This window comes from Rousettus aegyptiacus, unplaced genomic scaffold (genome assembly GCF_014176215.1).
Source record: "Rousettus aegyptiacus isolate mRouAeg1 unplaced genomic scaffold, mRouAeg1.p scaffold_m13_p_3, whole genome shotgun sequence".
NCBI classification, from domain to species: domain Eukaryota; kingdom Metazoa; phylum Chordata; class Mammalia; order Chiroptera; family Pteropodidae; genus Rousettus; species Rousettus aegyptiacus.
This window is the reverse complement of record NW_023416306.1, coordinates 128111861-128137909: the sequence shown is the minus strand read 5'-3', so window position 1 is coordinate 128137909 and position 26049 is coordinate 128111861. Positions and strand designations below refer to the sequence as shown.

Sequence of the window (26049 nt, the reverse complement as noted above, 5' to 3'; positions counted from 1 at the left end):
GTCTACATTGCATTTGCATCCATTATATCATTTAACAACACTCTGCAGGGAACAGAATCACATAGGTTGATCATTGCTCACCCTAATATCCATTCTCCCTTTCTCCCAATTTTCAGCTGGTTTTAAGGTCCCCCAGAATAAAGATGAAATTTTCTGTTTCCTGAGTTTGGGGTAGCCATATGATTAAGTTGTGGCCAATGTAAGTGTAAGTGTACGTAGTAGCTTCCAGGAAAAGTTAAAAGACAGCTGAAGCATATCCTTGCCCTTTCCTTCTTTCTTCTGTTCCTGGAATTCAGACGTAATGACTGGAGCTCTAACAGCCATGTTGAACTCTGAGGACCAGGGTCACTCTCTAGGATTGAAGAAAGTTAAGTGAGGAGGATCTTGGATCACTGAGTACTGACAAGCTACCACATCAGCCCTGCAATCCTTACACCCAGACATGTTCTATATGAAAGAGAAATAACTCTCTATATTATTAAAGCCATAAATATCCTGGGATTTACTGTTAGTTATTAAACCAGTCCTCATATAAAAATAACAGTGATCCAAAGATCCAGACACCTACAAAATGTATTAGTATGAATCTACGTAAATCAATCAGTAGATCTGATGAAAATATGGAGAACAACTAAAAATATTTGAAATATTAAATATTTCCTTTCCTTTCCATTCAACTATGCTACATTCTTATGGGAATCTGTATCTTCAGGTAAGCTTTAGCAGTCAGGACTACAAACACCAAGCTGTAAGTGGGCTATGGCATGATAAAACTCTCTGATACCATTTGATGCAGAATCTGCAATTCAACAGCTGGACATTGAGAGAGAGCAGAGCCAGGGATGCAAACTGCACCAGTCATTGCTGCTCCATCAAAGTCCAACAGGAGGAAGCAGTGGAAGAAAAGAGAAGGGAGAGGGAGATGGTCAGGCTAGACAACCAAACCAAAAAATTTGCAAATTCCGGTTTCACAGTCTACTGATTTTTAATACTATATATGCAAGGTTTTCTCGATACTGGTTTTGAGCAGTTCGGCACATCTTAGTCCTATGGGAGAGTGGAGTAAAAGGAGAAGGAAAGTGGGGAAAAAATAGCGAATTCTCATTACAGGTTGCACCATGACATCTCATACTGTGGCAACTGTGTAGTGGAGGGGCTTGGAGGGAGAAATCTAGTCAATAGTGTTTTTACCAGATCATGAAATTAGAACAAGCTAGGATGAAGTTTCTAATTATTAGTTTTATTTAGAAAAGCAGATGGACTATTTGGTTCATTACGGTCTTGACTTTAATTCATCTTAGCTGAATATATTGAAATTTTCTCCTTAGTATTCGGTACTCAAAATAAGTCAAAGTGGTCCATTACTTTATAACAAATACAAGGAATCAATATGAACGATGGAAAAGGGTGCTAAGGCAAGACACAGTTGAATAGATTAATGTGGTGCTAAATAAATCAATGATAATTTACTAGACATTACTCAAACACTCCAGACCCCCACAAAATAACTTTAATATGTTATTGCTAAAGTTCAATACCTACACTGTTTTCCTTAACTACCAAGGAAAGCTGATCGATTTTTTGTAAAAGTTCTTTTTCTATCCGTTCTTGTTCCTGTTGCAACCAATTTCGTGCAGATAAAATCTGGTTACTGAGTTCCTCAATTGTGCCTTTAAATCTAAAATAAAAAAGTTAGATGTAAAACAATTTTAAAATGACATCAAGCAACCTCAGTTTCCAATGATCGAATCTCTCATAAATATGTCAGCATTAAACTCAACTCACTCAGAATTACATGCTTACCTTTTCTTAAAATTGCATTTAGTATTAAATTGGGAAGGAGTGAGGAGGAAAAGAGTATACAACAAAAAAGCACCTGATAATACTTCATACCCATGAAGAGCTGACAGTGTGGGCACTGAGATGTTACACAGTAACACAGAGCCAAGCAGGTGCTAATGTTTGCCGTTCCAATGGTCCCCAGTGCTCCTGGCTCAAAGGACAAAGTGTCTCAGCTCCCCTCCAGGCTCCCCTCTTCCCCTGGGCTCTTCCCCCCTCTCCCTTTTATCTCTCAGGACTGGAGCCTGGATCCCTTTTTCTCTAATGGTCTCCAAACTGCTCTTGCCCCATGCAGATATTTCCTAATTTGAATAAAAAATAAAAGAAAAACATAACCTTCCATTCCTCTAGTCCTCTCCCTTTGCAAGTACCTTAAAATACTTTACATTGCTGCCTTCCCTTAAGTACTTTATTATTATTTTTTATTAAGAAACGTAATAAAAGTACAAAAGAATATATGTGACTTTAATAATAATAATAATTATTATTATTATTCCCATTGTGGTAGAAGCCCCTAATTATCTGCAATATCTGTTCTCTTCTTCTTCCCTATTAAGAAACCCTCAAATGTGAACTGGGTACATGACTGCCTAGACAGAGATTACATTTCCCAGCCTCCCTTGCAGCTAGGTGTGGTCATATGACTAAGTCAGGCAATGGGACACATGTAGAAGTGATAAGTACACCACTTGGTCATATCATTAAAAACAAAGATTTTTGGCCTTAGCTGGGCAGGAAGCCAAACCAGGAGCCCTGCCTGACCAGGGAGACTGACTACAGAGCACAGCAACTTTATTGAATTCATTTGTTCTAACAGTTTTTTGGTGCAGTCTTTAGTTTTCTATATATAAAATCATGTCATCTGCAAACAAGGATAATTTTACTTCTCTCTGATTTGAATGTCTTTTATTTCTTTTTCTTGCCTACTTCCTCTGGCTAGGACTTCCAGTACTGTGATGAATAGAAGTGGTGAGAGTGGGCACTCTTGTCTTGTTCCTCATCGTACAGGAAAAACTTTCCAATTTTTATCACTGAGTATGATGGTAACTGTGGGCCTGACATATATGGCCTTTATTATGTTGAGTTATATTCCTTCTATACCTAATTTGTTGAAAGTCTTTATCACGAATAGATGTTGAATTTAGTCAAGTGCTTTTTATGCACCTATCAAAATGCTCATACATTTTTATCCTTCAGTCTATTAATGTGGTATGTTACATTGATTTGTGTATATTGAACCATCCTCGCATCCAGGTATAAATGTCATGTGATCATGGTGTCTGATCTTTTTAATATACTGTTGAATTTGGTTTGCTAGTATTTTGTTAAGAAATTTGGCATCTGTGTTCATCAGGGGTATTTTTTTGTAGTGTCTATGTGTGGTTTTGGTATCAGGGTAATGCTGGTCTCACAAAATGAGTTTGGAAGTGTTCCCTCCTCTCCAATTCTTTGGACTAACTAGTTTGAAGATGATTACCATTAATCCTTTTAAAAATGTTTGGTAGAATTTACCAGTGAAGAGATCTGGTTTGGGGCTTTTATTTGTCAGGAGGTTTTTAATTATCAATTCAATCTTCTTACTCTTTATTGGTCTGTTCAGATTTTCTGTTTCTTCATGATTCAGTCTCGGTAGGTTATATGTTTCCAGAAACTCATCCATTTCTTCTAGGTTGTCTAATATGTTGGCATATAATTGTTCATTATAGTCTCTTATGACCCTTTGTATTTCTGTGGTATCTGCTGTAATGTCTCCTCTTTCATTTATAATTTAAGTCTTCTTTCTTCCTTTCCTTTTTTTTTTTTTTTTTGGTTAGTCCAACTAAAATTTTGTCTATTTGGTTTATCTTTCAAAAAAACAACAATTAGTTTTGCTTATTTTCCCCATTATTTTTCTAATGTTTCCTAGCCCCTATTTTATTTATTTCTACTTTAATCTTTATTACTTCCTCTTTCTGCCACATTTAAGATGAGTTTATTATTCTTTTTCTAATTCCTTGAGGTATAATGTTAGGGCGTTTATTCGAGATCTTTCTTTTTCATAGTGTAGGTGTATATTGCTATAAACTTTCCTCACAGAACTGCTTTTGCTGCATCTCATATGTTTTGCTATGTCATGTTTCCATTTTCATTTATTTCAAGACTTTTAAATTTCCCTCTTGATCTTCTTTAAACATACTGATTATTCATGAACTGATTGTTTAATCTCCATGTTTCTCAGCTTTCCACTTTTCCTGTCATTGATTTCTAGTTGTATACTATTGGGGTCAAAAAAGATATTTGGTTTGATTTCAACCTTTTTTAATTTGTTAAGACTGGTTTTGTGTCTTAACATATGACCTACTCTAGAGAACGTTGAGAGAGATGTGTATCTGCTGCTGTGAGATCAAATCTGTGTACATCTGTTAGGTATCTAATTGGGCAGGACTGCTGTCCATGCTATGAGGTGGGGGGATCGCTGGCTGGGCTCCCTGAACAGGCAGAGCTACTAGCTGAGCTACACAGTCAAGTGGAGTCTCTAACTGGGCTCTGCAATAACCTCTGGTTGGGTGGGATTGCAGGTTGTATTCCCTGGCAGGGTGGTGCTGCTGGGTGAACTCCATTATTGGGCAGGGCTACAGGCTGGACTCTGCAACTGCACCTGATCAGGTGGGGCCCCAAGCTGTGCTTTCCAGCAGATATTGCCACTGGCTGATTCTAAGTTCAGGTAGGGCTGCAGGCTGGGATCTGCAATTGCACTTGATTGGGCGGCACCCCAAGCTATGCCCCCCACCCAGATGTTGCCACTGGCTGGACTCCAGGTGCAGGCTGGGATTCATGATCAGACAGAACCTCAGGCTATATTCCATGACTGAGCAGACTGCTGGTTGAGCTCCGCTGCTGAGTGAGGTCACTGGCCAGGCTTCCTGGTCAAGTGTGGTCAGAGGTTACAGCTCTTATTTTTGATTATTATATTTTGTGGAAGTCATATTTGGTTGTTTCCTCCGTTTTGACTAGCCATTTTTAACAAAATCTTATCTGTTAGACATACTTTCAAAATGCGTGAATACTCATACCTACATATATATACACAAACACACATATATACATATACACATGTATACTTGTTTTATCCAATAATTCTTATACATGCAGTATTCAGAAGTCTGATTCTGCTTTTTGTTGTTTCTTCTGACCGTATCACTTATGTGGCATTTTTCTTATGTGGTTCTACAATATTTGATTGTACATGCATGTTCCTTAGTACTTTCCCTTCCTGTAGGAAGGCCTGAAAACTGAAGATATACATTTGCTTCTGCCAAGCACCCCAACCAAGCACTGCTACTAAACCTGTATCATCCTAAGGTAATTCTATACACTGTGATTTTATATACACTGGGTAATGTGAATTCTAGTTCTAAATCCATAAAAAGGTAGTGTTGTGATCCTGAATTTTCAAGAAATAACTTCTACCCTTCTACCCAGACCCAAGATTTAGACAGATGAGTTTCCTTATGATCTCTTTGTAGAATGGGATTTTTCCTAGTTCATCCAACCAGGGTTTCACCTTTGGGTCTCCAGTATGCCCTTCTATGTCACATAGGCCCCAGGCTTTGTCTCCTTTCCTTTGTGTATAGACTCATAGACTTTAAATTGTAGGAGCAGCAATAAAGATACTCATGTCTGCTGATTAGTAATATCTCCTAAGGAAATAATACACAGGAGAAAAAATACTAAGGTGTTTTTTTTCTTCCCGTGTGATGGAATAAAGAGGATTGGAGAGATCTTTCTGTACTTGGCTAGTTTGCAGGATCTATGATAAATGGTGACACGACTCAATAATTATATAAATACAGATAATTAGAGGTAAAGGAACATGTTTTTCATAAGAGAATTCCTGTTAAATTGGCAACAACCCTGAAAGAGCATTAAGCATGGAGGCAATGAGATGTAAGAACCAAGAGAATGATTATTTTAAACTTCCCACAAGCCTCTAGCAAATTTCCATACTGAAGTCATCTTTAAAAGATACATTAAGTCAAATATACATATGTGTATGTATACACACACAAAAGCACAAGTACACACACACATATAATCACTACTGGCTCTGCTTTCTTACTTGGCAGGAGAATGCCAAGCTCATCAAGCTTCAGGATAGGAAAAGGTGTAGGGTTTTGTGATAGAGCGGAAGAGCAGCAGATGCGTGTCACAGTTTAAAGCCTCACTATAACAAAATGTTCAAGCATAACAAATGAAGAGTGCGCTCAGTAGATGCACTCAGAATCGCCCTCGTGCAGATCTTTCCCCTCAGACTATGGCAACAGGGCCCCCTAATGGAGGTCTCCATCTCTGCTTCTGCTCCTCATGATTTCCTTCCAAATGCAACCAAGGCCATTGAAAAAATAAGATATATTATATGATTACATTGCCTCATCTGCTTAAAATCTTCTAATGGCTCCTTACTGCTCAAGATAGAAACAAAAAGTCCTGTGGCGTACAAGTCCCTGCAAGCTGGCCACTTCCTCTCCAGCCTCATGTCTCTGCTCCAGCCCTCACTTCCCCTCACTCTCGTTCCAGCCACCTTTGCCACATTGCAGTTTCTCGCAAGATAAGCTAGTACATCCCTTATGTCGTTACCTCGCTCTTTACCTAGCGAATCCCATTCATTCTTCCGCTCTTACTATCGCCTCCCCAGGAAGGCCTACAACCTGGCCTCTGTTATTCATTCTCATAGCACCATCGTATTAGTTTCCTGTGGCTTCTGTGATAAGTTACCACAAACATGGTGGTTTAAAACAACATATTTATTCTCTTAGAGTTCTGAACGCCAGAGGTCTAAAGTCGGTTTCACTGGACTAAGGTCCAGGTGTGAGCCGGGATGGGTTTTTTTCTGGGAACTCTCAGGGGAGAAACGTTTTCTTGCCCTTTTCAGCTCCCATAGCCCGTGGCCCCTTCCTCCATCTTCAAAGCACATCACTCCAATCCTGGCTTCCACATCCCATGGCCTTCTCTCTTGACTTTGATCTTCTCTCTTGACTCTGACCTTCTCTCTTGACTCCTGCCTCCCTCTTCTAGGAACTTCGAGGGTTAAATTTGGTTTACCCAAATAACCCAGGATAATTTACCCATTTAAAAATCTTAATGACGTATGCAAAGTCCCTTTTTGCTATTCACAGGGGTTAGGATGTGGGGATATTTGGGGTCCATTATTTAGCCTACTACAAATGTTGTACCCTTCCTTTCAAGGCATTTATCATGTTAGTAAAAATATAGCAAATGCTCATTTTCGTCATTATTTGATTAATGGTCATCAACTCCCTAGACCGAAAACTCCATAAGGATAAGAACAGAGTCTGTTTCTCTTCATTACTGACCCTTAGCACCTAGGCCAGTGCTTAATAAATGTCTATTGAATCAACAGATGAATTATTATCCAACCACAAAAAATAAAATTAGGAAGGTAAAGTGAGAGCATGCTACATGGAAACTTTTCCTTTGGACTTCCAGTATTGTTTTTACTTTGTGCAATAAATAAAAATCGAGGAAAAAACTGTAGTATTGAATAAGCTGATGAAGAACTTCTACCAAAACAAGTGTTCATAAGTTGATTACTTACTTAGTATCCAGAAGCTGAAGCTGGTGGTTACTGTCTCTGTGGGACATCTTCAGTTTGGTGCTTTGCTCTGATATTGACAAGTCTACTCTGTTCAAAAGCTGAGAAATCTGGAAAAGAGACTTGGCTTGTAAACATCACATCAAACCTTTTCAGAGGTAACTTCGGAAAACATTTAGTAAGCAATATTCTAGTCAAATGGCATGAAGAGTCGATCTAATTTAATACATTCATCTAGGAGTTCCCCTCCTCCTTCCGCTTCCATTTCCTTTCATACACACCTATCAAAAATCAAGACCAGTAGCACTGCCAAAACATTCATTATGCACTGAGCACTTAACTTTACAGTTCTCTGATGAGCTAACCCAGTTCCTGCCCAGGAATACTATTCCCGCCTGCTGGAACAAAATATCGTCATCTTTACAGTGGGATTTCTACCGTTAATGTGCCTGCGAGTCACAGAGAATGGAGTTCTTATCACTTGTGAAATCCATTAAGCTCCTAGATTTACTTCATACTGTTAAGTCACCAGAAAATATAACTCATAAACTACATCCTTCCTACTTTTTTCTCCCACTACCCATTACCCTTGTCTTTTTACTAACATTTAACATAAAACTGGTGTTATATAAAATGTCTTTATTTTCTGCAAAAATTATGTTCAATGTTCCTTACCTAAAGATTCGTGGAATTATTTATCAGATCCAGAACAAAGAAAAAGTATCTCTCTTTTTATAGATAGCTACATGTATTTTACTTGACTTGGCTACCAGCAAGCTTAATATTTCCTTAGCATCTATTTTCCGATGTAATAATTTTATTCTCACTCATTCTTTGAAAAAAATTATTGAACTTGTCATTTTATTATCTTTTTTTTCATATTTTTAGAATATCTGTGTTTGTACATAAGTTGATTCAGATACTCATTGATGTAGTTAGGACCCAAGTATTTTTAATCTTATAAATTGGCCAGCTGCTCATTTTACTGGAATAGTCTCTCTTTAAATGAGCAGGGCAGATACTACAGGAAAAGTCAAAGAAAGGCCTCATTATGGCAAAGGGAAACTTTTAAGTGGCCAAAAAACAACAAACTGCGAAGTGCCAAGAATTTTGCTTTGTGAAATTAATCTGTGAATTTCAAGGTAGAATACTCTGAAATTCATTAGCCAACCTACCACCTAGCTTTCTCCTCTTTTTCCTACATACAGACCATGGGAAGAGGTAGCACATGTGATGAGTCCCGGTGAATATAGTAACATTTCCTGATCCAAAAATTGGGACAAGTGGCATGTGAAAAAGACTGTTTGATTGCTTACCTGCGAAAGAGGCAGTTTTGGAGTTATAATTTAGAATTTATGGAATATATATACCTATGTTTTAGGAATGAGGGGAAAGAATCTTTGAAATTAGGACTGTACCCCAAAATCTTGGAGGTTTGGTTGCCATACTCATGAAGGGCCCCTGCAGTGACATAGGGGGAAGGAAGAAGTAAAGAGAAGCTTACGCTGGGTGCCCTAGTTAGTGTCTCCTGTAAGAAAGAGGCAACACCATATTATTCTTAGTTAGGGACAAATTACCACTTTTAAATGGCTACCTGATACACGCCATACCTGTCCCTCTGCATCTTTGATTTTCGTTTCCAAGATAAGTTTGGCAGCTTGCTGTTCTTTGTTCAAGTGTTGGAGCCCCTCATAGGTCGTTTTGTGTTCTGCAGAGAGTCTGGCTATGCTGGCATCACATCTGTCCAGGCAAACAACAAAGCTAATTCTCATTAAAGTTTAAAAACAAGCGTTAAGCCTTCCTTACATACTATAAAATGCATGACCCCACTCTAAGAAACTGCACTATGAGTCATTCTTTTTAACAGAGGTTCCAAGAAATTCAGAGAGCTGCCCTCATTGTGGTTTTTAAGTTAAACCACAGAGATGAGCTTTGTAAGATTAGAGATGTAACCATCAAAGGAGCAAAGGCTTTACAATGCTCACGAGCACAAAGCCGTATATGCAGTGAGAGCCCAATTACAAAAGCTTATAGAGTGTACTGGATGTGGTCTGTCACTCCCCAGTATCACCTCCACCCTTTCAAGTTCAGGGCCTCTTTAGATTTTGGAGGCAATTTCTATCACTTTTGAAGGTGCTCCTCCTAACCTTTTACCAAAACACCTGTAAGGCCGTATGCTTTCAGAGGGGTCCAGGGCAGAGGAAGGCCCTATAGCTGGTCCAAGCTGCAGTGAAAACTGTTCTGCCCCTTAGGCCTTACAGCTTGGCAGTTCCAGTGGTGCTCAAAGTATCGGTGGCAGATAAGCTGTGTATGAAGCCTCTGTCTAGCCCTGGTCAGAGAGTCACAGAATGGACCCCTAGGGATTTAGAGCAATGTCACCCCCTGGTCCACCACCATTAATCCTGCTTTGAGAAGTAGCTGCTAGCTTGCTACTGGACTCTAGTAGAGATGACATGCCTAAGCATAGGATAGTGAGTGACCATGAAATCTGGGCAGTCCATCATGAACACTGAGCCATAAAGGTGGGCACTGAGCAGCACTCTATCTTTGAGGGGGAGGGATATATACAGACATCAGGTTTGAACAGGTCCTACAGGCACAAATAAATTACATGAGCCCAGACTCCCATGGCATCTATCCCTGCTCCTGTGACGGCTTTCCTTCAACTCACATCTGTGTCTTCTTGAGGAGTTTCTGATGACCAGGTGAACTGAGAGAGAAAAAGTCAGGCCTGATATACAGTTGGCCACACCCAATATGTTGACATTTTCTAGAAGACTTGGGGATTGGCTAAAAGCAAGAGACGTAGAAAAAAACATATTGTTGGATGAGTGACAAGGAGAAGAGGTTATATAAGTGTATCGCTCAGAACTGAAAGAGCATTTTTGCTCCTTGTGAATGCTCTCCATATCACAGGGGCAGAAGCCCAAAACCTCCACTTTCCAGGCTTCCTTACCAGCAGGGTTTTGACTGAGATCCCACCAGTGAAAGGCACTTATGCAAGATTTGGAAAATGGAAACTGGCTCCACGTACAGCCAGCGTAACTGAAACCAGAGGCTTGAGGGGGGCTCCATCAGCTATGGAAAGCATAAAAAACATACAAAAAAAAAAAGCTAGGATCAAATGGGTTTAAAATAAATAAGTTTAAGATGCTCAAAAAGTCAAAGACAGATTAACATCCACCAAGGGAACTCTAAATTAGTACACAAAAACATGCAGAGATGAAGGAAGAATAGTGGATTAAAAAATAAATAAAATTAGAAGTCCTGGAAATAAACTACACGGTTGTCTTAACAGACCTGAGAAACTTTAAGTTAGATATGATTAAAGATAGAAGCAGTGAATTAGAGGATAGTAGAGAGGAGTTCACTCCGAATGCAGCAAAAACAGATTCAAAACATGAAAAATAGTTAAGAAACCAGGAGGACAAATAAAGATATGCTAACATGAGTCGAGGAGGACTTGAGGAATTCCAGAAGGAAATGGAGAAAATGGCAGAGAAGCAGTATCTGTGGTGTGAGTGCTGGCAATTTCCTAAAACCAAAGAAAGACATGAGTTTAAAGTACTTAATGAATATAAAGTGGGATAAGTAAAAATAGAGCATGTGAGATTCGGAAAACCCATGATAAAGATAAAATCTCAAAAGCTACCACAGACTAAAGACAGGTAACCTATCAAAGACTGATAGCATGACAGATATCTGAGGACAACAGATATCACAAGATAATGGAGGAATATCTTTTTTGGTTTGAGGGAAAATAACCTATTATCCAAGAACAAGCATAAAATAAAGATAAAGACAGTTTCAGACATACAAAGATTAAAAAATATATCACTTACAAGCCCATATAGAAGGAATCGCTAAAAAAATGCACTTCGATAAGAAGAAAAAAGCACCCTGAGAGGAGGAGTGGGAGCAAGAAATAACAGTAAGCAAACAGAAAAAGTTGTTGGAAAATTTAATTTATTGTAGACTCTGAAGAAAGGAAGCTCCCAGTTCAATTATTCCAACCTCACATTTTCTCTAAGCTGAACGACTTGGTTAGTTATTTTTTTTTAAATGCTAGAATCCTTTTTAGAAGTAAAAAACAAAAATTATTAGGACAGAATTTTTTATTAACTTATGTGTTTAAAAAATTTTAAGTATTTTTAAACATTCTGACAAACTGCATATATGCATTTAAAATTTTCAATTTTATAATAAAATATACACAACTTAAAGTAATAATCATGTCATTGTTTTTCTGTATTAGAATTTTTTTTCATATGAAGGCCCAATATTGGAACTTGTAGAATGCAAGTAGGAAAATAAAATTTACAAGCTTTCTAGAGGGTAACTTGGCAGTATATATCCCAAATCTTAAAAGGTGAATATGTTTCTTTGTATGTACCTTTCAATCTAGGTTTTAACCCCAAAGAAACAAAACTGTAACCAAAGAAAAATCAAACTAAATTATCCAAATCATAAGAGAAATTAAATAATTATTTTGCAGTAAATCATTTAATGTCTGTTTCTCCTGCTAGGTAGAATATAAATTGCGTGTAAAAAGGGATGATAACTCATTTTCATCACTAAAACTCTAGTGCCTAGCACACTGCCTTACATGTAGCAAAAGCTCAATAAATATTTGTGAATGAATATAAGGAATAGTTATGCTGTAGCATGTACTGCATAAGATATTTGACATATTTCCTTTAGTCCTCATAAATCTTCATTTTACAAATAATGGTTAAAAATGACACCAAATACAGACTCTTCTTTTTAATTTGGAGTTCGTGACTTTTTTAGCAAAATATTATTTAAATCATACTTGTGCAAATCTGAGGTTTTAACATACAATGAAAAACAAAAATGTTATAGAAAGGCATTATTTTCCAATTTAAATATAAGTTTACTGGATGGGAACTGTCAGGTATGACCACATCAGACCAGTTACATCATCTTTACAAAGCTGTTCAAGGGACAGATTATGTTTGAAAAAGTTATTTAGAAAGATCTCAAAATTATCCCGAAGCTCGTGGCTCACTCTTCTCACTAGCTATAGCTTGGATTCAGTATTGTGCCTCACTTGAAAACAAAAATACTACCACATAAATTTCCATTAATATAGGAGTGGTTAAATACATTAAATTATGGTACATATATGTAGCAGAATATTCTATATCCAATTAAAAAGTATGCTGGACCTATGTGCATATTAGAAGGAGGCCTACAGTATACTGTAATGCGGAAACACTTAAGTTGCAGAATAATAAAATAAAACTTTGCAAAATTAAAATCACACTGTTAGGTAATTATTATGCTGCAAACCATTATATTAATCAATGATAAATTATTATTTTATAACTATGTATGAGAAAAGTCTGAAAGGACAGACGTCAAATTATTAATGTTAGTTACCTCTAAAGGGTAAAACAGAGATGGGACTGGTGAGTCTCTATTTTTCTTTTCATTACCAGTATATTTCACTGTGCACCTTTTATAAATAAAGAAGCAGAGTGGGCAGGGAGGGAGACAGGGTGGGATACCAAAGCCTCCCAGCCTCCCATCAGAAAATATACCCAGTGAAATCAACTCTGGTTTTCTTATGTTGAAAACAATGTAATTCTTCCTCTCGAATGTTTCGGAAAAAGAAGTTCACAGATGAAATAACAATAGAGTAAATGAAACAAATTATTAAGTAATGGTGAATCTTCACATTTTTATAACTTTGGAATTACATATACATGTATGTATAATTATTATACGTAATATATATATCAGAAAGGGGAAAGCGATATTGCTATTTCAGCTAGTACTGGATCAAAAACATTCCTGTTTTTTCAAAAAACACTCATGAAAGACAGCCTCAGGGCTCTAACATAGCTGCGTGCATGCTCAATAACTTTAATTAAACAAGAATTGGAAATAAATCTGGTCAGTTGTTCTATTTCATCCTTGATGTGTTATATTACAGATGAACCAATAATGTACTCATTCCAAATTCTCCCTTTTCCAGCCTTTGAGAAGCTATCTCCCAGGTACACTTCCTGGTTATGGCCATCAGTTGGCAGAGTGACTCTATTGCTTAGCCATCAGATAAACGATGACAGGGCAGGTGGTCAAAAGCTCAGCAGGGTCCCAAAGGTCTAGCAACAGGTATGACCTGAGCAACATGCTTAAGCAGAACTTCTCTTATGGCTTGTGACATGGTGGCACAGCACACCCAAAGCAATGACATTTAAAACATTAAGTTGCGTCTACGGCCATGCCACCCTGAACAAGCCCAATCCTGTCTGATCTCCGCAGCTAAGCAGGATCGGGCCTGGTTAGTACTTGGATGCAAGACCTCCTAGGAAGACCAGGTGCTGTAGGCATAAAAAATTTTTTAAAATAAAAGATTTTAAGCTGACAAGGTCCTTATAATCTTTGAGGTCAACCAAGGGTTGCCTCACCTAAAAAAATATATAAAAATAATAAAAATTTTTTAAAAATTAAGCTGCTCATCTTCCATATTATAATAATATATGTGTACATATGCCCATACACACATAAGTATTGTATATATACATCATTAAGCTCATAAGTGCTGGCAATAATTGAATCAGACCATACAGCAATTTATGTTCCAGAGCATTGTCAAAAACAGTAAAGCAATCTGCCAGCAATTAGTGGAGCCTAAGATTTGGGTATAACACACACAGAGGAAGGCAGCTTAATAAAAGCTCAGGAAAAGAGACAGTCAAAGGGAGCCTTGCTAAAACCATTATCATCACAGGGTGACTGAACCCTCTGAGGAGGGATAGAAGAAGCTTCATATTGTTAGGGAAATAGACAGCAATAAAATGCTCCAGCCAAGTCACTAAACAAACAAACAAACAACAACAAAAACAAACTCAGGGGTATGTGTCAATATTCAGGATTGCAACCATATATTACCTAAAATGTCCAGTTATTACCAAAAATTCTGAGACATGCAAAGAAACAGAAAAATGCGAACCATACGCAGGGTGGAAAAGCAGACAAAAGAAGCTGCTTGTGAGAGAGCACAGATGTCAAATTTAAAGGACAAAGACTCGAGGCAGGCATAAATACAGGATGATCAAAGAAATAAAGGAAACATGCTTTAAAAAGTCAAGGAAGGTATAATGACAATATCTTGCTAAATAAAGAATATCAATAAAGAGAAATATTTTTTTAAAGAACCAAATGGACCCAATTAAGAAAATGAAAAGGAAACAGAATGGGAGAAATTTTTTTCAATTCAGATATCTAATAAGAGAAATGCATCTCGAATACATAAAGAACTCCTACAACTCAGTAATAAAAAGACAAATAACCCAATTTTAAAATGGGCAAGGGATCTGAATAAACAGTTCTCCAAAGAGGAGATACAAATGACCAATATGCACATTAAATGATGTTCAACACCATTAGTCATTAAGGGAAATGCAAATCAAAACCACAACAAGATGCCACTTCACACCCACTAGGCTGGCTATAATCGAAAAGACAGACAGGCGTCGGTGACGATGTGGAGAAACTGCAGTTCTCATACACTGCTGCTGGCAATGTAAAATGATGCGGCCACTTTCTCCAAAGGTTAAATACAGAGTTATGGTATTACTCAACAATTATACCCCTAGGTATATATATATCTAAGAGAAATGAAAACATATGGCCACACAAAAACTTGTACTGAATGCTCATAACAGTGTTACTTATATTAGCCAAAAATCTTTACTCCGATGCTGTCCCATTTATTTTTTCTCTGCACCTGGGCTTGCTTACCTTATAGAAACCTGTGCACTTGTCTCAGTATACAGATAATTCTCTAAGGCTCTAACACCATGCAAACAGACCTTTTAGAGGAAAGTGGATGTGAAGAAGACGGGCCAAATAATGAACCAAATATTCCAGTAAGAATAGGAAAGCTAAACTCTCAGCTCTGCTTTAGGGAGAAATGGGAAACTATGAGACAGCCTTTTTTAGGGTGTGCTATGCTTACTGAGGGTAAGAGTACTTCTCACTTCCATAGAGAATTTGCCTTTGGCGCTCTGAGCTGGATCTCCCAGGGAGGTATCAGGGCCTATTTCCTATCAATTATATCACCTATAGAACCAAAACACTGTGAAATAAAATCTGAAATAATACAGCAGACTAATAATTTAAGAATATCACTTAAAAAGTTCATACATATTCCTTCGATATAATATACATAATCAATGCAAGAAGTCCACACTTTGCCAAAGAACTCTTGTTTTACATGAGTTTATTTCAACAATCAAAGTCTCATTAGTGTTACAGGGGAAAGACAAATATAGCCATAAAACAAAACAAAAATATATGATGCTCACAACACATGTTTTTGATTGTTTCAGAGTAAAAAGTATTTGTTACAGAGAAAAAAAAGCTGGGTAGAGAAGCTACTAAAAAACTGCAGAGGAAAAATTTTAAATTGCTGAAAGTATTTCGAAACAATTTCTCCATTTTATAATTTGAACCAGGATGATTTCACTGCTGAGGACAATTCCACTGCTGCTGTCCCTGAGGTAACAGTAATAGCTCCGTTTGCTGTATGTTCACCGCCACCCCCCCCCCCATGCACTGCACTAAGCCTCTTACATACTTTGCCTCACCTAATTTTCATCTGCAACTGGAGTGACTAGGATGAGCCTCAAAGTTCTTCTGAAGCCCCTACTCTGCTCTGCAGCTCTGAAGGTCTTTAACTCCTCATTGTTCTAAGAAGTACAACAGAGCTGGGGTTTCTTTTAAGCAGATCTTCACAAAAAGAATTCAAATTTTTTTCCATCTTATTACAGTGATTTTCTAGACCATTTATCCAAACAAGCATATATTGTGTATCTATTGTTTTCCAGGGGCTGTTCCAGACACTTAGGCTACAAAAATAAAAGATGGTACTCCACCTCAAGACAGTGAAGACAAAAGAAATATTCAGTAGAACAGAGAATGCTAGGGGTATCAGGGAAGACTTCCTGGAAGAGGTGACGTTTGAGCTGAATTTTAAAGGCCAACTAGAAGTTAGAAAAGAAGGGGGAAAGGCATGCTGGGTATAAGAACAGCATGCGCAAAGGCATAGAGATAGGAGGGCATGGCCTACACAGGAAATAACAAGCAGCTGATCACTATTGAAAGGTGCAGTGCAAGGGTAAAGAGAGGTGAGGAGGTCAGCAGGGTTTCCGTGCCCAAGGATCATAATAGGGGGGCTGAAGTTCACTCAGAAGAGAATAGAAAACCACAGAGGAGTGATAAACCAGGCCTCTATTCAATCCATGGAGTTCTGGGCTATCAGACTGATGTTCATCCAGCAGGCCCGAAGACACGTGTGCAGCATGCAAGGCCCTTCAGGTGTTGCCTGCACAAATACCCCTTCACATTATAGCTCTCTTCTCCAAAGAGGCCTTGGCTGCTGTGAGCACCTTTCTTCCACCCTTTGCAGACTCTCAACTTCACCTCAGGCTGATTCGAATTGCTTATGAGCTCCACAGCTCCTATGTAGACTTGCACTTGACTCTTAGTAGCAGCAGAGGGCAGAAGAGGCCCATAAATACGTTAGGGACTGCTGGCATTTCTAACAAGTTCCCAGGTGACACAGATGCTGCGGATCCAGGGTCCACCAAGCACAATTTCAGTAGTGAGGCCTAGAATAGCACTTTTTATACCAGCTGAGGTGAAAAAGCTCTTTTTAAAATTTCCAATCTATCACAGACCAATACTTTCAGAATATAAAATTAAAATATAGTTAATAATGTTGTAATAACTATGTTTGGTGCAAGATGGGGACTAGACTTATTGTGGTGATCACTTCATAAGTTATATAAATGGTTATATAAATGTCTAACCACTATGCTGTATACCTGAAACTAATACAATATTGTATGTCAACCACAATTGAAAAATAAAAAATGAATTTCCAAAAAATGATATTTAAAAAAGGCATGCAAAATATGTCTCAACTTCATATTACTGGAGTCAATAAACATAGTCTTGCCCCACCAAATGGCACAGATCAGCTGAACTGTCCTATGATTTCCTTCTGCGAACACAACTCTAACTGCAGACGCACATGCAATCGTGGCATGCGCATTACCAGGTCTGACTCCCGTTGCTTGATTTACGGGCACAGGAAGGCACAAATTACAAGAACGCAAAGAACTTGCTTTCGTCTTCATGAATATATTCCCCACTAAAATGAAGTTTACTCTGGCTTTCAAGGAGTGGAGTCCCACACATCTGACCACTTACCTTGCCACTCTCCCTCGAAGATCTCCCAAACCGGAGAGCTGACGCATCTCCAGAGTCTTTAAGGCAGAATTAGTTCCATAGCTGATGTTGTCCCGGGCACGGATCTGCTCCTGAAGTACCTGGTAAGCACACACACACACACAAAAAAAAACCCACAAGGGAGTCATTTGAGAATTTACATGATGCCACAAAAGCATTTTATACTTTTGGCAAAAATAAGCTTCAATACTTTCATAAGAGGCTCCTTTTAACAGTCACCTGCTATAAACAGAAAACCAGCGGCTTAGAAAGAGATCTTAGCAACTATACCTGTACCAAGTACTTTAATATACCAATAAAAATGCTGAGTCTTGTCAAATAATTCAATGGAGTTCCATCTTCAGGAAGAGGCAAAGCCCAGACCAGGACCCTGAACTCTTGGTATGTCGTTCAGCGCTCTGTCCCCAATCGGGCTATTTTTTGACAGTTCTTGTTTTAGATAAACAATCTCTACATTTCTTAGGAAGTGATAAACCAAGAGCAAGGAGAGGAGGCGGGCATCAGACAAACAGGTCCAAATTCTGGTTCCTCCTACTGTGTGATCGTGAGCAAATGTGTAAACTTCTCTGAGCATCCTTTTCCTCGTTTGTATCCAGAAATGGTAACCATACTCTTAAAACCACTATAAATATTACATAAGATGATGCATATAAAGCACTTAGCACAATGTCTAGTACACAGCAAATACAGCAAACGCTAATCTTTCTAGTACTTACTTGATAATATTTAAACTGGAATGGCAGAATGGGTCTCACAGGAAAGACACAAAATGAAAGTAGAATTGCTTGACGATTAAGTGACCCAACATAAAAGCATGACCTTGCGGAGCAACCATCCTGCGACATCGTCAAAGGAATGATGGAGGTCATGAGGATATCCCTGGGGTTTACTGAGTGTGTAGTAGGCAGTGTTGACGTGAGTCAAACTCACACAGGACCCCTGCGAAGGAGACACTCAGGATCCCCATATTACCAACCAGGAAGTGAGGCACAAACAGCTGAAGTGATATGTCCATTTCTAATAGATTCACAGAGTCAGAGGGACTTCTTTCGCCAGCGTTGGGACAGGTGAGGCTCTAATCCACACTTCCTTTCTTTCTTTTACTTTTATTTTTTTAATGCCTACAGTACCAGGTATTCCTAGGTGGTCTCCCATCCAAGTACCAACCAGGCCCGACCCTGCTTAGCTTCCGAGATCAGACAAGATTGGGCATGTTCAGGGTGGCATGGCCATCGACTCTTTTTTTGTAATTTTAGAAGATGAATACTAAGTTCCTTTATTTTTATTATTTCTTCCGTAACAATGAAGTTTTTTTTTTTTTTTTTTTTTTTACTAGTACAGTATTTTCTGTGCCTATAGGTTGGGTATGAAGTATTTTCTTTTTTATTGTTTTAATTTTGAATTCCTTGTTGATGTAAGAATTACTTAGAATTGCATTTCTACATCTTCAAGTGGTTCAGTGTTCTTATCATTTTTATTATTTATTTCTAATTGTATTGAATTAAGATTAAAAATGTGTTCTGTAATATATTTAATGTTTTGAATGTATTAAGTTTGCCTTGTGGCACATGATTGATTTTTTAAAATGTTGCATGCAAAAAACTATTCAAGGAACAAAAGACTCAAAAGTGTCTATTAGATTGAGTTTGCTGATTCCATTATTCATTTTTCCTAGATCTTATTTATTTTTGTCTATTGGATCTCTCCAGCTGTGAAAGGGGTATTATGAAGTCTCCCGTTGTAAAATATTTTCATCAAGTTCTCACATTTTTAATATATAATTTAGCTGCCATTTTATTTGGCACATACAGATTTATGATAAGAGGCTATAACCATTATATAATAACCTTCTTTATCTGATTTAGTGCTTTTAACATCAAGTTTCACCTTACCTAATATTAAGATTGCTAATAGGCTTTATAAATAATAAAGCAAATACTTGCTTGATCTAACTGTACACCAGGCTTTGTTCTAAGTGCTTTAGGTATGTTAACTTATTTAATCTTTGTAACACAACAGGAAGGAGGTAATATTATCATCCCCATTTGCCAGGGGGTGAAATCTCTAAGCAGTTAAGTAACTGGCCCAAAGCCACAGTCAAAAAGTAACTGAGCTGGGATTTGAACCAGGGAGTCTGGCTCCACAAACTGTACTCTCAATCATGACACTAAGCTGCTTTGTCTGTTTCCATTCATACCTTCATCTCACTTTATATTTACGATTTATGTTGCTTTTTGTTATTGTGTCCTGTCTCCTTTTCCTTATTTTGACTGGTTTAATCAGGTTACCATTGATTGCCTTTCCTCCCCCAGCTAACCGGAGAATGTTCCTGGACACCGCTATTCCACGGATGGATGGTTACCCCCTTTTCCCCAGTGTTCACAACCACACACACCATCTACCCCAGGCTCTGTGCTGGCACTGCTCCTCCTCCCCAGCATGAGACACTCAGACCACCTTCACACTCACCCTCCCTTCAAGCCCAAATGACATATTTGAATGAATTTTACTTTTCTCCCCTCTTGCCCTTCCCTACGCCAACTAGACTGCTAAAATAACCATGCTGCGATTAGAATTCTGGCTAGAGAATCTCTCTTCTATTTCAACATATATATTTTTTCTTTTTTAGCACCTCTATGACCTAGTCCCAGGCACTTCTATTTACATGAAATGACATAGGTCTTTTCTTAGGGACCACTGATTGATTGTCTTTGTGCTTCTCCTTTTCATTTCTCCATCTTAGGGTCTCTGTGCAAATTCATTGGGTTTGGTTAGAGTCTTTTCCCTAGCATTTTCCTCAGAGCAGGCACTTGGATGAACAGCTCTGTGTTGTACCCGGATATCCTTATGTGCCTTGTCTTAGTCAGCTGGGGTTGTTATACTAAAATACCAGACCGAGTCATTTATAAACAACAAACACTTATTTGAATCCCTGCCATGTCAATAATCATCCTTCCTTCACTCTGAAGGGTGAGTGATCAATTGAAAGGGTATAGAATTCTTGACTTAAAGCTCTTTCTCCTCAGTGAATGTGAAGATTGGAAGATTGATAGGAAATCTGATGTGTCTTCCTTTATAAGTACTTTGGTTCCTTATACCTAGAAGCTTGTAAGATTTTTTCTTCATCTTTGGAGTTCAGGAATTTTATTAGAACATACCTAATTGTGCCTCTTTTTGTAAAAAAAAATCAATTCTATCTGGCACTCGGTGAATTTTTCAATCTGTGGTCTCAAATTTTTTTTCAAATCAGGTAAATTTTCTTCTTTTGTGTAACTACTGTTTCTTCTCCATCTGTTTCTTTGCCTCCTTTTAGAATTCCTATTATTCACATGCTGGGTGTCCTAGATCTATCCTCCAAGTCTTGTGTATTTTTCCTCACAGTTTTTATTCTCTCTCTGTATCTGGCTCTGATATTTCACCATTTTTTCTACTCTGTCTTGTAGGCAACTAATTCAATTCATAAAAGTAACCACCCTTGTCTCTAGTTCATCAACTGAGTTAAAAATTTAAGTTCACAGAAGAAATTCTGTGTTGTACCCGGATATCCTTATGTGCCTTGTCTTAGTCAGCTGGGGTTGTTATACTAAAATACCAGACCGAGTCGTTTATAAACAACAAACACTTATTTCTAGCAGTTCTTAATTTAAGGCTGGGAAGTCTGAGGTCAGGGTGCCATCATGGTTGCAAGCCCTCTTCCTGGCTTGCAGACAGCTGCTTTCTTGCTGTGTCCTCACAGAGCAGAAAAAGGAAGCTCTGGTCTCTCTTCTTCTCCTTATAAGAGCACTAGCCTCACCATGGATGGAGCCCCACCTTCACGACTTCCTCTAAACCTAATTGCTGTCCAAAGCCCCACCTCCAAATATCATCATATTGGGTGTTAGGGACTTCAACGTATGAATTTGGGGAGACCACCAAATACCATCACACCAGGGGTTAGGGATTTCAACATACGAATTGGAGGAGGGATGCAAACATTCAGTCCATAACATGCCCTAATTATTTTTCATTCAAAGTCAACCTGTTTCCTGTTTCATTTGGGCTGTTTTAAGGACTGTGTTTATTCTTCCACCCTCTGGCTGCTAGGTCCCCTTAGGTGTGACATTTCTTTTTGTTCTCTGCTCATTGGGATAAGATTAAATAAGTGGTCCTGGCTGTAATGGAAGGAGCTTATGAGCTAGAAGTGCACCGCCTGTCAGAGTACATGGCCTGCGTCCAGGTGAGGTGCCAGGAGGAAGCCTCTCGACAGCCCTCCTGGCCTGGAGTCAACGGGGACACAGCCCGCCTCAACAGCCCCTCCTTACTCCCACCTCCTCTTCAGTGAGGACAGGAGATCAGCTCAGTCACACATTGCGAGGCAGTGACACTGTCCTTCCCTCTCTGCCTCCTGTACCACAGGGTCTGGGATCTCACTCCCAGGCTCTCCCAGCCTAGGTCTCTGCTGGCTCTCCGGGCCTTCCTGCCTGCCTAGCCCAGCTGTTCAGGAAGGGGACACAGGAAATGGGAACAGCAGAGGCAGGCATACTAAATGACCACCTTCCCATTAACTCCTGCACCTATCTAGAGGTTTCTTAAGGATACATTCATGTGTATCTACTTGTACTATTTATTTCTAGAAATTTGATGATTTCTGATATACTGACAATTTGCAGTCCAAACTGGACTGCCGCATTAGGCAATATAATTATGTTTGCACAAATTGCTTTTGTCCTCCCTTTCCTCAGCTATTTTTTAAGCATAATCTACATTTAGAAAAGTGCACTTACATTATTTAGAATTTTCAAACTTTCTGGTAAAAAGTAGGAATTAGGAATATGAAGATTCTGTGTTTTCCTTATTGGAAACCTGGTTAGAGCCAGTATAGATGGAGTGGCAGTAACAGAAAAAAAAAAAATACTTCGCTGAAGGGAATTTGGAACTGCTAGATCTATCTGTTATTTGCTATAGTTTCCAGTTTTTCTGAATGAACCTGCTCTATTAAGAAGAATGCAAACCAGTTACACCTGTGAATGGGAAAAAAAAACGTTAGTCATCTCAACACATTCTTGCAAGAAAACTTCAGATCTGACTAATCTGGTTCTGACACTCTCCCACTGATGAAAAGGCGCTGGTGTGTGCTTTCTCTTTTAATAGGAAGTAACACTCATTGGTTATAGTTAATAGAATGTAAGACATATTTTTTTTTTGTAGTTTTATAATAAGGCTGAAGACTAGGGGTTTTCAGATGTCTTTGGAGTACGTAAGGATTCCCAGGTGGCTTGTTAAGCACACAAGATCCAGGCCCTACTGCCAAAGAACCAAAGCTGGGAAACGGGCCTGGAAAGGCAGTTGTGGTGCAGACGATTCCTGGAGAAACACTGCATTAGACACGGACAAGGGTTCGAACCAATCATTCCATTTGAGCTGCTTCTCGATCTTAAAAAATCACCAAGCAAAGAAAATGAACAGCCATTCACAAAAGAGGATCAAAAAATGAACAGCGCATTTTTTCAAAAAGTCAACCTTTCTAGTAAGCAAAGCAAGAGGAAATAAAAATCATGCCATGTGATGCACCACTGTGGTACAAATCCCGATAGTGGGGAAGGCTGTATTCGTGTGGGGACAGGAGGATACAGAAATTCTGTGCTTTCTACGCAGTTCTGCTGTGGACCTACAACTGCTCTAAAAAATAAAGTCTATTTACAATTTAAAATTTTAAAAATCATACCATTTTCACCTATTAAAGAAGCAAATATTTTTGATTTATAATACTAAAATGTCTATCACAAATCGAAAATATACTGTTGATCCTTCCTGATACGACTTTTTCAAAGCGTGATCCATCAAAATATATTCATAATGTTCATAATCTTTGACCCAGTAACTCTAGTTCTTAGAATTAATTTTAAAGGAAATAAGAAAAATTACAAAGATATACGCACAAAAATGTCTTCATAGTGCAATCTACATACCTTATAAAACATCTGTATTTTACAAAGTATCTACATAGTACATTATTATGCAACTGGCAAGAGGTCCATGGAGGGCTTTCAAAACAAGGGGAAAATCTGTAAAATTTAATATTAAGTAGAAAGAAAGGGCACAAAATAAATTTACAGCATAATTCCAACTGTGTATAAGATATATAGAAAGTAACACTAGAATATTAACATTTCGTTTATCTCTAGAGTGGGATTATGGTTAATTCCACCTTTTTGTATTTTCCACAATGGGCTTACAACACGTTTATAACATGAAAAAAATGTGTGTATGTGTGTATGTTTTAATGCTTAGAAATAAGAAAAGCCTACTTAACTTTCAGAATTCTTATGTAGATAAGTAAAATATTATATTAGAAGTGCTTTTTTGCATTATACAAAAAAGCGTAACACAATGTTCACATTACTGAAAAGTTATGTGAAAACAGAAGGCATCGGAAAGCTTACTATTTAAAGGAATTTTATGATGAAGCCTTAGGGAAAAAATTGCTCTACAAAGCTAGTAATGTTCCCTAATTTGTCATTTTAGAACAATGCAATATGATGATGTGTTTACTTTAAAAAGGTTCCTATATAAGTATATCACCGACTCTCCATTATTGTCACTTCAGTTCAAGAAACTGTTCCTGCATGCCTACTATGCACCGGGCCTGCCTTCAGGGAGCTCAGTGGCAGCAGGAAAGACTGCAGAGTGGTAAATACGTGGCCTAAATCGTACAATAACATGTTTCACCCAAGCAGAGAGAAGAGGCCAGTCACCATCTCAAGTCTTCACTTATTTTTTCTAAGATATGGCCTGTCTTTAAAGAAGCTCCCTTCCCAAAGACAGTAGGGAACGGCACCCCCGTGCGAGCCCCACAGTGCGACATCACACTGTTCACGCAAAGGTCAAAAGGGCCCATGTCAGGGGTTTCACCTCCCCAGACTGGCTAGTGTAGCCTAGGAATGACCAGTAAAGAAACGGCTTTCCATGTTTCTCCTTCTCTGATTCTTCCTAGATTTGTGAGGATTTTGAAATGAAAGTGTAACTCCAATATCACCTCGAGAAAGACTGAACTTCAGCAGGGCAGTGCCTCGTAAGATAGTATCTCTCTACATGGCTTTTTAATCTTTGCACTAGGCAGCCTACCCAATTATGCATTAACTTCACTGTAACACCTCTGCTCCAATATGCTAATAAAGCCTAACTCTACACTCATCACTTGAGTTCAGGAAACTCTTCAGTAACCCACTTGCAAATTATTAAACTAGCAAATTATGTATTATCTAGCCAATTAGAGCAATGGGTTCTGCTACCTGGCTGGTTAGAATCTGCAGACTTACTGGTTTCCTTATGTACAGGCTTTGTAAGGTTCCACTAGCTTGGGGTGTTGGCTTTAACTCAGTTGGGTTATGCAAAACTGTATCGAGCCCTCATCTAAGGGTACATGGGGGTCCCAACCACTTCTCCAAGCCTTCAGATTGGCCTGGAAGGGAAAGCTTACCACCAACAAAAGAGCCATGGCCTGCTTGTCAGGATTTGGCCTCCAGGGACTAATAAGAGTTTAAATCGGAGACAGTATGGATAATTCAGACATGTAAAATTCATAGTTGACTACAATACCTCTTCTAAATTTATAATGATGACAATAATTTGTGGAAAGTTTCTGAGGAATAAATAATTGATAACGTATTCCACATTGCAAGGCAAACTGCCAATGGAGATAATGGGTAAGAATATATTAAAACAATCGATTCTTTCATTTAGCATTTATCAAGCACCGACTGTGTATTAGTATATAAGTCATCTGTTTTGACATTGGAATCTACCGATGGAATATGGGCAATAATTACAGGGTTCTGGAGAGTCCAAGGACCCTGGAGGCTTTGATTATGCAACATTTATTGAGCTCCTACTATGTGCAAGACACTGTGGTAGGTGCTAAAAATAGAAAAATTGAGACTTAGTTCTAGCTCTTGAGTATCACATAGGCTAGTGGTTTGACAATATATTTTACTTTTCTTCCTGTGAATAACTGTGTTTAAAGCTACAGGGAAGAGAATCAGAAAGACCTATCTAAGCAAATTTACCAAGATGTAGTAGTAACATAACTCAATTTGATGAGCTCCGTCAGGAGCCTGGAGTGAACTTTATATGTTGAGAATGGCTTCAGTTTTAGTTTTGTAATACAAAATCACCTGCAGAGACAGATTTTTACAAACAGATATCCAGTACAGTTTCACTGAGTGAACTGAGAAATGTGTAATAGACCAGTAATAAAAATAATTTTAAAATTAGGCAATTTATAGAAGAAATTCATTAAGAATCTACAGACAAAAAACATACTTTTCATGTCATTTAAATATAATTTTAAT

General features: G+C 38.2%; 1 protein-coding gene and 2 pseudogenes across 3 annotated transcripts in view; 1 reads left to right on the top strand and 2 right to left on the bottom strand.

Annotated features, from left to right (window-relative positions):
- FAM81A (family with sequence similarity 81 member A) overlaps positions 1-26049 on the bottom strand; it is a 72897-nt gene that overhangs the window by 5133 nt on the left and 41715 nt on the right. For all 3 annotated transcript variants that reach the window (XM_016126950.2, XM_016126951.2, XM_016126952.2), the window contains exons 4-7: positions 17681-17799; positions 9043-9172; positions 7436-7542; positions 1543-1678 (exon numbers count right to left, since the gene is read on the bottom strand). In XM_016126950.2, coding sequence (XP_015982436.2) covers positions 1543-1678; positions 7436-7542; positions 9043-9172; positions 17681-17799 — 492 coding nt within the window. The remainder of the gene's footprint in view (positions 1-1542; positions 1679-7435; positions 7543-9042; positions 9173-17680; positions 17800-26049) is intronic.
- On the top strand, positions 13673-13791 carry LOC118600689 (annotated as a pseudogene).
- On the bottom strand, positions 18838-18956 carry LOC118601285 (annotated as a pseudogene).